At 42.6% G+C, this 15,327-nt stretch overlaps 1 protein-coding gene across 1 annotated transcript in view; it reads left to right on the plus strand.

Moving 5' to 3' along the window:
- Nucleotides 1-2,935: 2,935 nt before the first annotated feature.
- The window catches only part of LOC126475457 (breast cancer anti-estrogen resistance protein 1), a 547,820-nt gene continuing 535,428 nt past the window's right edge, over nucleotides 2,936-15,327 (plus strand). The window contains exon 1 of the mRNA XM_050103334.1: nucleotides 2,936-3,119. Within this exon, the coding sequence (XP_049959291.1) occupies nucleotides 3,081-3,119 (39 nt within the window). The 5' untranslated portion in view covers nucleotides 2,936-3,080. The remainder of the gene's footprint in view (nucleotides 3,120-15,327) is intronic.

Raw genomic sequence — 15,327 nt, forward strand, 5'->3', positions numbered from 1 at the left:
AGATACCGTAACGTTAATCTGTGAGTGGGTTTATTTATAAATAACTTTTTCCGCTACCAGTCACGATTTTCCTTTATTTATATTTTACACGACCCGTTTCGGGAAATGAATCCTATTTTCAAGTGCATTTCTCTTTATGTACCATGTCATTGTTTCGTAAGGTCTTCATGTGTGAGGTTGTTCACTGTTCTGTGAACTTTCTGCAAAATATAAAAAAATTACAATTTTTTCTTAATTATCTGTCTGTATATACAGTTAGTGGCAACATTTGGAACAACTTGTACTTGCAGTTTTTTTATGGCGCAATTGTGCAGAGAGACACACATATAAAATACCACACACAATATTCTGTGCACTGTATCCATGGAATATAACTAACTTACATAAACAAACAGTCACAAAGATGTTTTCAGACGTAGTCAACAATGTTATAAGTCTTCGACAGAGTATGATATACTTTTGTACAGAGGGTATTCCTCAGAATCTGGATCATAATTTGCTTTGGTTTGTTTACAGTGGTGGTTATTTCTAAGTGTTACTATTTTTATGTAAGTGTAATGTCAAAGTTTGTGAAGAAATTCACGGATTTACCTTAAAGTCTTTCATTTACTATTTTATCTTCATATTTTCTGTAATGTGATTACATCTCCAGTTCTTCAAACAAAAAATGGTTCAAATGGCTCTGAGCAATATGGAACTTAACTTCTGAGGTCATCAATCCCCTAGAACTTAGAACTACTTAAACCTAACTAACCTAAGGACATCACGCACACCCATGCCCGAGGCAGGATTCGAACCTGCGACCGTAGTGGTCGCGCGGTTCCAGACTGTAGTGCCTAGAACCGCTCGGCCACCCCGGCCGGCTTCTTCTAACAAATCCAATTTATGCACTTTCTTTAGTCGGTGGAGTACTTTGACATTTTGCGCTGCTATTCCAAGTGTGTGACCTGTATCTATACGTGTTTGGGTACTGCTGATGTTTGTGTAGGCATTATGTGCTCTGTGTAACCGGTGTTGAAATCCGATTCTTATAACTTTTTGTTTATGTAAGTTCGTTATCCTCGATCTATACTGTGCGCAGAAAATTGTGTGTGATGATTAATATGTGTGAGGCTGCACAAATAGACGATAAGAAAAGTGTAAATACAATTCTCGCAAATTTTGCCACTAACTACATACGAAAAACGATAATCAACTAAAAGCTGAGGGGTTTTGGGTATTGCAGTAGTCAACAGAACACTGCAGAATCTCACATCGTAAAAATTACGTAAAGAATAGCTAGTACATAGAGAAAAAGTACTAGAAAACGGCAATCATTTCTCGAACACGCCGTGGAAATCGAGACTAGTAGCAGAAAATTTATTTATAAACAATCCCATTGTTTACACAGTCGTTGGCTTTCATTTCCAGTGGATCAAATCGGATAAATCTGTGAAATATTATTTAAGAAATTATTCCCGTATTACCTCGCTTAAGGAATTATCTGATATAGTTTACTTTATTGAAGAAAATATATTTTTGCATTTAAGTATGTATGTGAAAATAAAATACGTCATATTACTGGATATAGTAAATGACCGAATATTAATGAGACCCCCTGTACATGTAGATATCCTTTCTTTCAAGAGGACATTGTTGTATTTTTCTATCACCTGTCACCTCGAGCGTTTGGAATCCCTATCAGGTCGGATTGATGGAGGACATAGAAGCAATTCAGAGGCGGGCTGCTAGATTTGTTACTGGTAGGTTTGATCTTCACGCGAGTGTTACGGAAATGCTTCAGGAACTCGGGTGGGAGTCTCTGGAGGAAAGGAGGCGTTCTTTTCGTGAATCGCTAGTGAGGAAATTTAGAGAACCAGCATTTGAGGCTGACTGCAGTACAATTTTACTGTCGCCAACTTATATTTCGCAGAAAGACCACAAAGATAAGGTAAGAGAGATCAGGGCTTGTACAGAGGCATATAGGCAGTCATTTTTAACTCGTTCTATTTGGAAGTGGAACAGGGAGAGAAGATGCTAGTTGTGGTACGAGGTACCCTCCGCCACGCGCCGTATGGTGGTTTGTGGAGTATGTATGTATATGTAGATGTAGATGTGCGCCTGACAGTTAGCAAACTGCTCAAAAAATGGTTCAAATGGCTCTGAACACTATGGGACTTAACATTTTAGGTCATCGGTCCCCTAGAACTAACTAACCTCAGGACATCACACACATCCATGCCCGAGGCAGGATTCGAACCTGCGACCGTATCAGGCCCCGCGGTTCCGGACTGCAGCGCCTAGCAAACTGCAAAAAGTGCTCGATTCTGGTAACAGCTAGCAAGACTTCGGCGATACAAATCCATAATTGTCATCAGAGTTGTCATAATGATCGCTATTTATGCTGTTACAGATCAATGGCTCTGTTTTGGCTCGGTGTTCCATCATTTCTCGTCGCTCTTCTTCTACACTCGTCCTTTGCCGATTATGTACGCACGCTAATAGCCGCGTCATCGAGTGGACTAAACAAGCAACGAAAAGGCTTCCTATCTGAGGCATCCGTAATGGTCACTCTTCTACTGGTGTTATCGCTTCTGTTCCTTACAGCATTATCTGCTCTGTTATTCTTCCCGTGTGACAGAATTATATTCTTTCTTGACGCCTTTTGTTATCTCAAACATTCCTTTCTGTCTACATTTAACCCGCGAAAGAACCTGAGAGCCGGTGCGGAAGAAGCTGTACGATCCTTAAGCGGCGTCCTGCAGGAAGGACATTTATACGGTTCAAATTGATCTAAAGTGGCGTAACCCCTATAAAAACGGTCGGGGCGCGACCGATGTTTCCCGCCGGACTGTACGCGCGCGGCGGATGTTTCCCGCTCGGATAGTATCGACGCGGCCGGGGCGGCGCTGTCTGCGGCGGCGCGCCGAGCCCTGCTGTCAGTGTGTGCGGCGTCGGCGCGCGGCGTGGTTGTGTAGTGTCTGCCAGTCCACACGGTTGTCCGCGAAGCGTGTGTGCGTGAGTGGGATGGTGGCGTGCTGAACTGAGCAGGGCGGCCCAGCTCCTCTGACCGGACAGCGGCTGCTGCGCTACAGCTAGACATGATGCCGCAGCCCGAGGCGGCGGTGCTCGCCACGCAGGTACGCAGCCGGAGGCCCGCGGATCGACGCCGCAGCTGCGCTATCGATTATCGCCATGCGCCGCGCGCTCCCTTTGCCGACAATGTGCAGTGTCGCGCAGGCAAAGACCGACTCCCGGAAGTCAAGGAGATGGGCCGCGTGCGCTATCCGCGCATCCTAGCTAGCGGATAGGAGAAGGAACTCATACGACATCAGTAGTAGTAGTAGTAGTAGTAGTAGCAGCAGCAGCTTCGTTCATTCTTGTATTACTTTTACAAGGATACCAGACACGTCATGGCATTACACTTTAAGAACAAGTACAATACTTCTTGTATGCAGGTGTCTGCCTCCATAGGTGCAGTCAGCGCGTCTGACTGCCATGTTTAGGATCCGGGTTCTATTCCCGGTACCGACAGGGCGTTTTCCTCGGTGGGAGGACTGAATCAGGGTGCACTCCGCGTCGTAATGCCAACTGAGGAGTTGCGCGAATGAGAAGCAGCGCCTCCAAGGCCTGGAAAGTTGACAACGGCCGGGAGCCTGCATCCAAATGACGCTGCAAGGGAGGTGACAGCCGCCCGGTGTGGCCATGCGGTTCTAGGCGCTTCAGTCTGGAACCGCGTGACCGCTACGGCCGCAGGTTCGAATCCTGCCTCGGGCATGGATGTGTGTGATGTCCTTAGGTTAGTTAGGTTTAAGTAGTTCCAAGTTCTAGGGGACTGATGACCACAGATGTTAAGTCCCATAGTGCTCAGAGCCATTTGAGCGATGAGGTGACAACGGCGGCCACTGGTCGTCGCTTTGCCCTGTGGGCCTGATCGCCAAGTGGTTCTAGAATGCTGTTTATCGTAAAATCCTTTTCTATTTGTGTGATCCAGTTTTCGGTTTATTTCTTTTTACAAAAGTAGACCTACTGGGATGTTTGTACCATTCACCGCTGCTACTACTACTACTACTACTACTACTACTACTACTGTTGTCAGTTTTACTAGGATATTGGACGTATCAGGCCATTACAGACTAACAATATAAGACATACTTAACGTACGCGGGTATTTACACACCTACAGGTCTAATGGTTCAAATGGCTCTGAGCACTACGGGACTTAACATACGAGGTTATCAGTCCCCTAGAACTTAGAACTACTTAAACCTAACTAACCTAATGACACACACATCCATGCCCGAGGCAGGATTCGAACCTACGACCGTAGCAGTTGGTTCCGGACTGAAGCGCCTAGAACCGCTCGGCCATCGCGGCCGGCTATGACAGGTCTAATTTGGCAAGAATGGTGACCTTACAGTGGGAACCACCACGGCGTTTGCTTGAAGTTATTTAGAGAATATGCGTAGATAGTCGCACAAAAACTCACGGATTAAGCTGGCTAAGTCGCATAAAAACTCATACAGCAGGTGAAGAATGTCTTTGCTAGTCACACAGTATACATGAGACGTTTAGGAATTAGTTCAATTCTCAGAAATCCAATTGCAAAGGTAGCACAAGGACAAGAGCATTACTAGTAGTGCACGTAACATGAGATGACAGACTAAAGAGTCCATGGAATACCTTAAATCGGGATAGCCTGAGGGAGATCAGAATCACCATACTACCGAATATAACGCCAGTCTGTTAGCTTCGTTCAATGTGTATTACCGATTTGTGCATATGTTCTTGCGAAGGGGTTAATTCAAGATGTGCTACTGCTACACATTTCATTTATTTCTCAACACCAGTCACTGCACACAAAGCACATAATGTCAGCTGATACAAAGACCACGACAGTGATCCTTTATTTTCATTTTGGTTGCACGACTTCCCACTTGTTTGCCTGAAAAACTGATTCAATGTCCCTCCATAATGACCTCAAAATGTGGATAATCTGTGTAATGTAGAACTTTTTTGTAAGATTTTCAAGAAAAAAAGATTGTTATTACATATTTTTCTAAACTCCCTACCCTGTTTCTCTAACTTTTTCTTCACTGTATATATTACTTAACAATTTAGTTGCATACTGGCTTTCGAAATAAATTTTAGTGCTCTTTAATCTGCTTAAGAAATTTATTCTATAATTTTAATTCCTGGTGGAAGATATCGAGCATTATATTGCCTCACATGGTTAACTGTGTGACAGACAGTGATATTTGTTGTTTATGTTTTAAGATCCTTCCATTCATTGGTGAGCGTGGGAAGAAATTATTCGCTCTCTGCAATAGTGAATAGTAGCAGACGCAAAACATCCGAAGCTTCCACAGCTGTAATGTTCCAATTTGGTTTATGTTGATACATTAAACTTTGTTCCTCGAGTGTGCTTGCCTGCTTGATGTTTCCGTATTTCCTTTGCACTGTCACAGGAATCAAGATTAACGTGAAACCATTCGCACGATTTTTGTTGTATACGTTGGATACCCTCTGTTAACCTAGCTTATCATTGAATTATGGTTTTAATTCGCTGTGACTTTTCCCGATCCACACAGCCATTCCCCTATTTCTAACTACAGCGTCGTACACAGCATGTTCGTTCAGCGCTGACGCGTGACTTCGCGTGTCGCCGCTTAATAATATCGCTGTGAAAAGATCCCACTAATCACTACCGCTGTCATCGCCGGCCGTTCGGTTACGAGTTATTCCCTTCCGACCCACTTTCACCAGTTCTTTCCATGGCTGCTGCTTCTGCTGACAGAGCGTTGGTGACTTGGGCATGCAACAACGCTTCGCGTCCGATGTTTTCAGACCACGGCGAGCCCGACTCTCATTGTGTTTCTCCATTGTAACTGGTCTATTTGCACTGCACGCTTCTGCAGACACCGACCATGCCACGTTACTCTAGTAACGGATAATGGCATTCGTCAAAGAACTGTGCTAGAGTTCGCTCATAAAATTACGACAGGACTTACAATACATATTATGACAAAGACCTAACCGTAGCACCTTGTAAGCAGTCCCCACTTCATCGCATTTATATTTGTCTGGTACTTCCTGTTGTCTGGCTGGTTAGAAAAATTAGGCATCGGACATCAATAAGTAGCCAGATTTAAATGGTGACTGACTCCCAAGGTATATGGGTAAGTAATTAAAATTCTAACCGTGAGCCTAGTCCGCACGTCCTATCTATTCCTCCACACTGTTCTATGATCCTGTCCCTTCGAAAATACTTTTACTAGTAATGAAGAGGTTGTAATATGTGGACTCGTTTGTACGACATACGTAATTTTATTCCACTTTAAATTCGTGTACCACGTCCCTGCTGGTCCTGATTGCACTCACTCTTCAATTGTCACTCATTTATCACGAGCCTGTACCAGTTGACCATTCACGCTTCATTACTGTACGATCGCCCTTTCATTGCGTAACAATTCCCTTGATACATAATCCTAATCTGAGCTTCAAAATCTCACATTGCTCACACACATACACGTTCTACTGCTCTTTAACTCTGATGCGACTGTCAGTATAACCCTTCCACAAAACTTATTCACGTTTTTAGGCACACTGCGCGGAACACGAGCTCCCTGAACCCACCCTGCAGGCTTGCTCAGGTTCGACTGACTCACGCCTTTGCGCCAAAAGATCTCCGGGGCGTTCTAGAACGATGGGGCATCCCCGTCAGCGATTCCGCTGCGCTGTAGCGATGGAGCGTAAGGGTAGATTCGATCCTTCAAGTAAAGAATCGATATCTGTACTCTTACAATCTCAAGCACAGCCACAGTTATGGTTGTGACATATACGTTAGTAGCTTGATTACCTGGCGTCGTCTAGGCACATTTCAACTACTTCTACAATGTTTTGTGATGACTCCACTTCGTATGCATTTCCAAGAGGCACAACAGACTCTTTCCCAGCAATTCGACAAAAGTGGATTTAATAATCGTTATAACTGTTATTAATCAGCTTATTCATCCTGGAAACTACGAATACAACTCTGATGTCGATAGTCTCCTGTTACTTCTACTGGTTACACCCTTACCATCACCATATTCGCTCCTAACGTACTATGATGCTTTTCTCCCCACAGTATATTTTTCTAGCTAGTAAGTCATATGCAATACGTATCAAGTTTTGTTGAAAACGTGTGATAAACAGCAGTACATACGTTCACTTACAGTCCCCTTCTCGCTCTTCGAGTGCTCGGGGAGTCTTATACCCACAATTTTTTCCCCTTTATGAAGTCATAGAAGCACAGAGGTTTAGTTGAAATTGCTCCACAAATGTCAGTATTCCTATCCCCCACCCCTCCATATCCTTTAGATGTCTAATTCATGCAATTTCTTTTTCCTCCGAAATATTAAGTCATCTTTGTTCCATGTTTTTGCAGAAATTTCTCAAGGCGTTCCTGAGTTACGCTCACTTTATCATGTTACTCCTACAGTATTATTTTACAAATAGCAGTTCATGTGTGAACCAGTTTTGGTTGAGATTGCTCGAGGAGTTTCAGAGTTGGGCGTTGGCATAGATTATTGGAGGCAATGTGGCTGTGCGTTCTCCTCCAACGTTATCTAGTCGTTTCTTAGGGAGGTCAACGGTTTCGCGTGGAGTGGAAGGCACGGTGTTATTTGGCACCTACACACAGTACTGTCAGACGACAAAGTTAAGTTCCAGGAATAAAATTCTGCGACTGACAAAAGTTTGGTTGAAATTGCTCCACATATGCTAGTGTTCCCACCCCCATCTCCACCCCCACCCCTAGATGTTTTTTGGATATCTAATTCATGCCTTTTTTTCCTTCGATATAGTAAGTGATTTTTGTTCCATGTTTTTGCAGAAACTCTTCCAGTGCAGCTGGGAAGTAGCATAGGGAGCAAATGTGTAACATCATATTATATTTACGCTAGTCTGGACGGCTATGAGACGAAAGAAATGCGGAGAATGAAACAGTAACTGGAAAATAGCCTATTCTTCTTTAAAAAAACTGCAAGAGGCTCCCAGAGACGGTTCATTCTACTCGACGAGTGGATCGCCATCAATAGCATCTTTGGCGTTAACTCATGATATGAAAATTTTAAGATCCAGTACATTCAGAAAATGTTTGTCAAGCCTGCCGATCAGGGACTGAGTACGTCATTTTTATCAACTTTGTGGTCAGAGTCTGATGACAGAAACGTGTTGTACCCCCAGAATTCCATCAGACTATCTGCTACCAACGACATTTATTGAGTTTAGGTTTGTTGTCGGCTCAAAAAAGACACAACTGTGTGAGAAAAAAAGTTTTGGGATCTTTTAAGGTTACATCCGTACAAAATGTGATTGAGAAGGTTCTTACGTTTCAGCAACAAATGTCCTTCAATAAGACAACTGCGAACTAGTTATTTACGTATCCATCTGTTATGTTCGTGCTGCTACTCCACTAAGATGTGCAACGTATCAACTCATTAAATAAACCTCGACAATTGAGGTCATTCGTATTTCTAGTGTTACATCTACGAGCACTACTGACGCTTTTATACTGTGACATGTTGCTAGCGAAAAACTGTTGGTAAATAGTTGTCTGCAGGAGGACGTAGGTCATATACCATATGTCATCTTTTTTGCACGTTTTGTGCAGTGAATACTTTGTGTAAATGGGTCTATCATAGACGATTAATGAATGGAAGTGACCAAAGTAAACCAACTTTATGATATTTTATCGCCGAAATCAGCTTTAACAGGCGCAGCGAAAGTAACAGATTTGAACACGCCATAGGATTAATGTTGTACATCGTTTTCAAGTTATCATCAATGCAAACATTCAGAAGGTTTTAAAACTGTTTCGTACATGCCTGTATTCCTTTTCACCGGTGCTCTAATGTATGAAAGTTATTGTTTTCTAAGTTAAGTTTTTGTCTGTTTGAAAATAGTTCATTCAGTAATTTTACTGGAAATATCGTCATTGTTCCTGTTGGTGCATTTTTGGCGCTGTTCTTTACGACATTACAGCAGAGAGAACTTCTTATCAGTTCGTCAAGCTGAGGGCTATTTTTATTGACCAATTAGAGTAGTTGTGGATCTAATATTGAGCTCTGCGGGACGCATGTGGTGAGTTGTATTCAGTCGGAAGATTATTTGTGATCAATAACAGTTGGAGCTGACTGCCGTGCACACAGCTTTCTGTTGGTAAAATAAGAACTAAATTAGTAATTAGGCCTAACTGCACATTCAATAGACTGAAATTCCGTTCTCTAGAGGAGAAGATTGCAGTTTGCCGAGTCATTAGCATTAGATAGATCACAAGGAATTCTCATTCGTAGTACTCCCTACCTTCTCCATTATTTCAACACTCACAGTCAATTAGTGTACGATTACTGTGATGTAGTCGCTGACGGTATGATGAACTTTAAGACGAATAAAATCGCAAACAGCGGAGCTACAGCGAACAAAAGAGGCCGAGATGCAAATGCTAGTTCCCGCCGAGGAAAGCGAAACTCGTTTCCTCGCGGTTCCTTTCTCCACGGTGCTGTTATGTAGGTTGCCGTGTCTGCTCACAGCGCGTTCTTTTGCCAGATAGCTTTCCAGTAATGCTTTTTCCATGCGCTTTCTGAGTAGATGGACTTTTTTTCTTCCCTGCGGTATTCACAACTCCGGAACAAACCGATCTCGTGACCTCTGAGCAGCATCGACCGCCGCCTTGGCAGCAAACGACAGGCCGTCCAATACGCCGAGTAACCTCAGATCCTTGTCAGGGGCCGAACACGCCGAAGCAGTCCCTTCGCGTGTTCGGCATTTTGCCATCTTCTTGATTCCCTTCTGTGTTTTACATTCACTGTTTTGTTAGAGGACGATGACAATAATTGAGTACAAAAAATGGAAAAGGGTGTAAGTGCCAAAAATTTTTAAAATTGCTTTTATAGTGAAAAGGGTTGTATAAGCCAAGCGTAATGAAACGAGAAAGTTTGCAAGTGCCAGAAAAATTCCTACTAGTTTCAAGAGCAGTTCGAAGATAGCACCACTGTGCAAGCGCCAGCGGGACTGAGATGGGAAGGGATGTAAGCGCCACCGCCATGATGTATGTGCCTCAGTTACTCAGTTGCTTTAGTTGGTGACAGTACGTTGACACGGCAGTGATTTCGGTCGTTCCATGTGTGTGTTTTAGAGTGTTCTTCGGTTGTGTGTTTAGTGTACCAACCAGAAAGAGGAAAGCCTGTTAGGAAGAAGGTGACTGTTCGTAAGAGACGTGAAGCAAGAGAAAAGGGCCAGCCGTACCTTAACAGTTGTGGGAAAGAGATACCTGCAAAACAACCACCAGCAGAGCAGGGAAGCTGCTCCTGTAAGTACAAGTGTAAAAACATAAGCAGTGAACAGAAACAGCTATTGTCTTTGGAGTTTTATAAAGTTGATGAAGAAAGCCAAGGAACATATCTATTGAATCAGATTCAAATGTTACCCGTTGGGCGCAGAAGTCATGGGACGTACGAAAGTGCAGCAGAGAGTAGGCGGACTTGTGCTTTTGCTTATGGCATACCCGATGGAACCGGGAGAAATGTACAAGTGTGCAAAAAAACATTCAGAGAAATTTTATTTCATACCTTTTTTATATATTAGCCTGGCATTGAAAGAGTAAAATTATATGTAAAGTTATTAAACGTTCCGAAAACTACAATGGACTTACCATCTTTTTTTAAACATAAACCCTTGACTTACATCCTTTTCGCAAACTTGGTAAGGCACTCACAGCGTTTCCCAGAAAACGAAAGGATGGCACTTACTTCTTTTTCCACATAACTTTTGTTCCCTTTATACATGTTGTTGTTGTTGTTGTGGTCTTCAGTCCTCAGACTGGTTTGATGCAGCTCTCCATGCTTATCTATCCCGTGCAAGATCCTTCATCTCCCAGTACCTACTACAACCTACATCCTTCTGAATCTGCTTAGTGTATTCATCTCTTGGTCTCCCTCTACTTCCGGCCGGCCGGAGTGACCGAGCGGTTAAAGGCGCTATAGTCTGGAACCGCACGACCGCTACGGTCGCAGGTTCGAATCCTGCCTCGGGCATGGATATGTGTGATGTCCTTAGGTTAGTTAGGTTTAAGTAGTTCTAAGTTCTAGGGGACTTATGACCACAGCAGTTGAGTCCCATAGTGCTCAGAGCCATTTGAACCATTTTTTTCTCCCTCTACGATTTTTACCCTCCACGCTGCCCTCCAGTGCTAAATTTGTGATCTCTTGATGCCTCAGGACATGTCCTACCAATTGATCCCTTCTTCTAGTCAAGTTGTGCGACAAACTTCTCCCCAATCCTATTCAATACCTCCTCATTAGTTACATGATCTACCCACCTAATCTTCAACATTCTTCTGCAGCACCACACTTCGAAAGCTTCTATTCTATTCTTGTCCAAACTATTTATTGTCCATGTTTCACTTCCATACATGGCTACACTCCATACAAATACTTTCAAAAACGACTTCCTGACACTTAAATAAATACTCGATGTTAACAAATTTCTCTTCTTCAGAAACGCTTTCCTTCCCATTGCCGGTCTACATTTTATATCCTCTCTACTTCGACCATCATCAGTTATTTTGCTCCCCTAATAGCAAAACTCCTTTACTACTTTAAGTGTCTCATTTCCTAATCTAATTCACTCAGCATCACCCGACTTAATTCGACTACATTCCGTTATCCTCGTTTTGCTTTTGTTGATGTTCATCTTATACCCTCCTTTCAAGACACTGTCCATTCCGTTCAACTGCTCTTCCAAGTCCTTTGCTGTCTCTGACAGAATTACAATGTCATCGGCGAACCTCAAAGTTTTTATTTCTTCTCCATGGATTTTAATACCTACTCAGAACTTTTCTTTTGTTTCCTTTATTGCTTGCTCAATATACATATTGAATAACATCGGGGATAGGCTACAACCCTGTCTTACTCCCTTCCCAACCACTGCTTCCCTTTCATACCCCTCGACTCTTATAACTGCCATCTGGTTTCTGTACAAATTGTAAATAGCCTTACGCTCCCTGTATTTTACCCCTGCCACCTATAGAATTTGAAAGAGAGTATTCCATTCAACATTGTCAAAAGCTTTCTCTAAGTCTACAAATGCTACAAACGTAGGTTTGCCTTTCCTTAATCTTTCTTCTAAGATAAGTCGTAAGGTCAGTATTGCCTCACGTGTTCCAACATTTCTACGGAATCCAAACTGATCTTCCCCGAGATCGGCTTCTACCAGTTTTTCCATTCGTCTGTAAATAATTCGCGTTAGTATTTTGCAGCTGTGACTTATTAAACTAATAGTTCGGCAATTTTCACATCTGTCAACACCTGCTTTCTTTGGGATTGGAATTATTATATTCTTCTTGAAGTCTGAGAGTATTTCGCCTGTCTCGTACATCTTGCTCACCAGATGGTAGAGTTTTGTCAGGACTGGCTCTCCCAAGGTCGCCAGTAGTTCTAATGGAATGTTGTCTACTGCCGGGGCCTTGTTTCGACTCAGGTCTTGCAGTACTCTGTCAAACTCTTCACGCAGTATCGTATCTCCCATTTCATCTTCATCTACATCCTCTTCCATTTCCATAATATTGTCCTCAGGTACATCGCCCTTGTATAGACCCTCTATATACTCCTTCCACCTTTCTGCTTCCCTTCTTTGCTTAGAACTGGGTTTCCATCTGAGCTCTTGATATTCATACATGTGGTTCTCTTTTCTCCAAAGGTCTCTTTAATTTTCCTGTAGGCTGTATCTATCTTACTCCTAGTGAGATAAGCCTCTACATCCTTACATTTGTCCTCTAGCCATGCCTGCTTAGCCATTTTGCACTTCGTGTCGATCTCATTTTTGAGACGTTTGTATTCCTTTTTGCCTGCTTCATTTACTGCATTTTTATATTTTCTCCTTTCATCAATTAAATTCAATATTTCTTTTGTTACCCAAGGATTTCTACTAGCCCTCGTCTTTTTACCTACTAGATCCTCTGCTGCCCTCACTACTTCATCCCTCAAAGCTACCCATTCTTCTTCTACTGTATTTCTTTCCCCCATTCCTGTCAATTGTTCCCTTATGCTGTCCCTGAAACTCTGTACAACCTCTGGTTTAGTCAGTTTATCTAGGTCCCATCTCCTTAAATTCCCACCTATTTGCAATTTCTTCAGTTTTAATCTACAGTTCATAACCAATAGATTGTGGTCAGAGTCCACATCTGCCCCTGAAAATGTCCTACAATTTAAAACCTGGTTCCTAAATCTCTGTCTTACCATTATATAATCTATCTGATACCTTTTAGTATCTCCAGGATTCTTCCATGTATACAACCTTCTTTTATGATTCTTGAACCAAGTGTTAGCTATGATTACGTTATGCTCTGTGCAAAATTCTAGCAGACAGCTTCCTCTTTCATTTCTTAGCCCCAATCCATATTCACGTACTACATTTCCTTCTCTCCCTTTTCCTAGTACCGAATTCCAGTCACCCATCACTATTAAATTTTCGTCACCCTTCACTATCTGAATAATTTCTTCTATCTCATCATACATTTCTTCAATTTCTTCGTCATCTGCAGAGCTAGTTGGCATATAAACTTGTACTACTGTAGTAGGCATGGGTTTCGTGTCTATCTTGGCTACTATAATACGTTCACTATGCTGTTTGTAGTAGCTTACCCGCACTCCTATTTTTTTATTCATTATTAAACCTACTCCTGCATTACTCCTATTTGATTTTGTATTTATAACCCTGTATTCATCTGACCAGAAGTCTTGTTCCTCCTGCCACCGAACTTCACTAACTCCCACTATGTCTAACTTTTAACCTATCCATTTCCCTTTTCAAATTTTCTAACCTACCTGCCCGATTAATGGATCTGACATTCCACGCTCCGATCCGTAGAATGCCAGTTTTCTTTCTCCTGATAACGACGTCCTCTTGAGTAGCCCCGCCCGGAGATCTGAATGGGGGACTGTTTTACCTCCGGAATATTTTACCCAAGAGGACGCCATCATCATTAACCATACAGTAAAGCTGCATGCCCTCGGGAAAAATTACGGCTGTAGTTTCCCCTTGCTTTCAGCCGTTCGCAGTACCACAACAGCAAGGTCGTTTTGGTTAGTGTTACAAGGCCAGATCAGTCAATCATCCAGACTGTTGCCCCTGCAACTACTGAAAAGGCTGCTGCCCCTCTTCATATTCATAAAAAAACTGTTTACATGTTTTGTAGTGGTATTTTGATATACCAGTACACATATTTTTTCATAAAATTAATATAATCATCCAATATTTAAGACACATTTATTTGAATATTGAAAATTTTAGTTTGTGGCACTTACATCGTATTCCATTTTTGTACACAACTGTGTTTCCACTCAAGGAAGTAGTATTCCCTGAAGTTATCCTAACAATCTGCTTGCATATAGCGCAGATGTGAAAAATACGCTATCTGATTAAAAGTTCCAGGACACCCCTCTGTGATGCGGAGTTGACCACTAGATGTCACGCGAGGCGTACCTGCCAATATGAAAGTAGGTGGGGAGTATTACTTTGTCAGTGGAGGATCATTGGCAGCACAGTGGGTCTGTCAGGAGATCTCGGTGACTTCGAACATAGACTAGTCATTCGTTGTGGCGTGAGTAACAAAACCATCAGACTGATGACCAAAGATGTTAAGTCCCATAGTGCTCAGAGCCATTTTTTGAACCATCAGTGACACTTCCAAAGATGCCCAAATCGACTGCTGGTGATGTGACTGTGAAGTAGGAGCAAGGATTAGCCCGAGCTAAATCAATACCAGGCATATTACATACACTGACGGACATGGGCCGTCGAGAGTAATGAATGATTGTTGTAAAAAATCGTGAGAAATCACAGGAGGGAATCACTTGTGGGCTTCAAAGGGCTGGCAACAGTCCAGCTGTAAGGAAGTGTAGAGAATTTAGTAGAATAGGGTCCAATGGTGAAGCAGCTCTTAATAAGGCACACATTTCTGTAGTCAGTGCTGAGCGACGACTGAGGTGCTGTAAAGAGCGAAGCCCCTGGACAGTGGGAGACTGGAAACGAATGATTTATTTGGAGTGATGAGTCACACTGTACACTGTGACAATCTGATGGAAGGGTTTGGATTTGGCGAATGCCTGGAAAACGTTGCCTGTCTTCATGTGTAACGCCAAAGGAGGAGGCAGTGTTACGGCAAAGAGGTGTTTTTCGTTGTTAGTGTGTGGTCTGTTATCGTGCTTACAAAAATGCTAAATGCGAATTGGTATGAACACATTCTTCAGCATAGTTTCTTACGTACAGTAGAGGAACAGTTTGCAGACTATGAGTGTACAGTGG

This window comes from Schistocerca serialis, chromosome 4 (assembly GCF_023864345.2).
Source record: "Schistocerca serialis cubense isolate TAMUIC-IGC-003099 chromosome 4, iqSchSeri2.2, whole genome shotgun sequence".
Taxonomy (NCBI): domain Eukaryota; kingdom Metazoa; phylum Arthropoda; class Insecta; order Orthoptera; family Acrididae; genus Schistocerca; species Schistocerca serialis.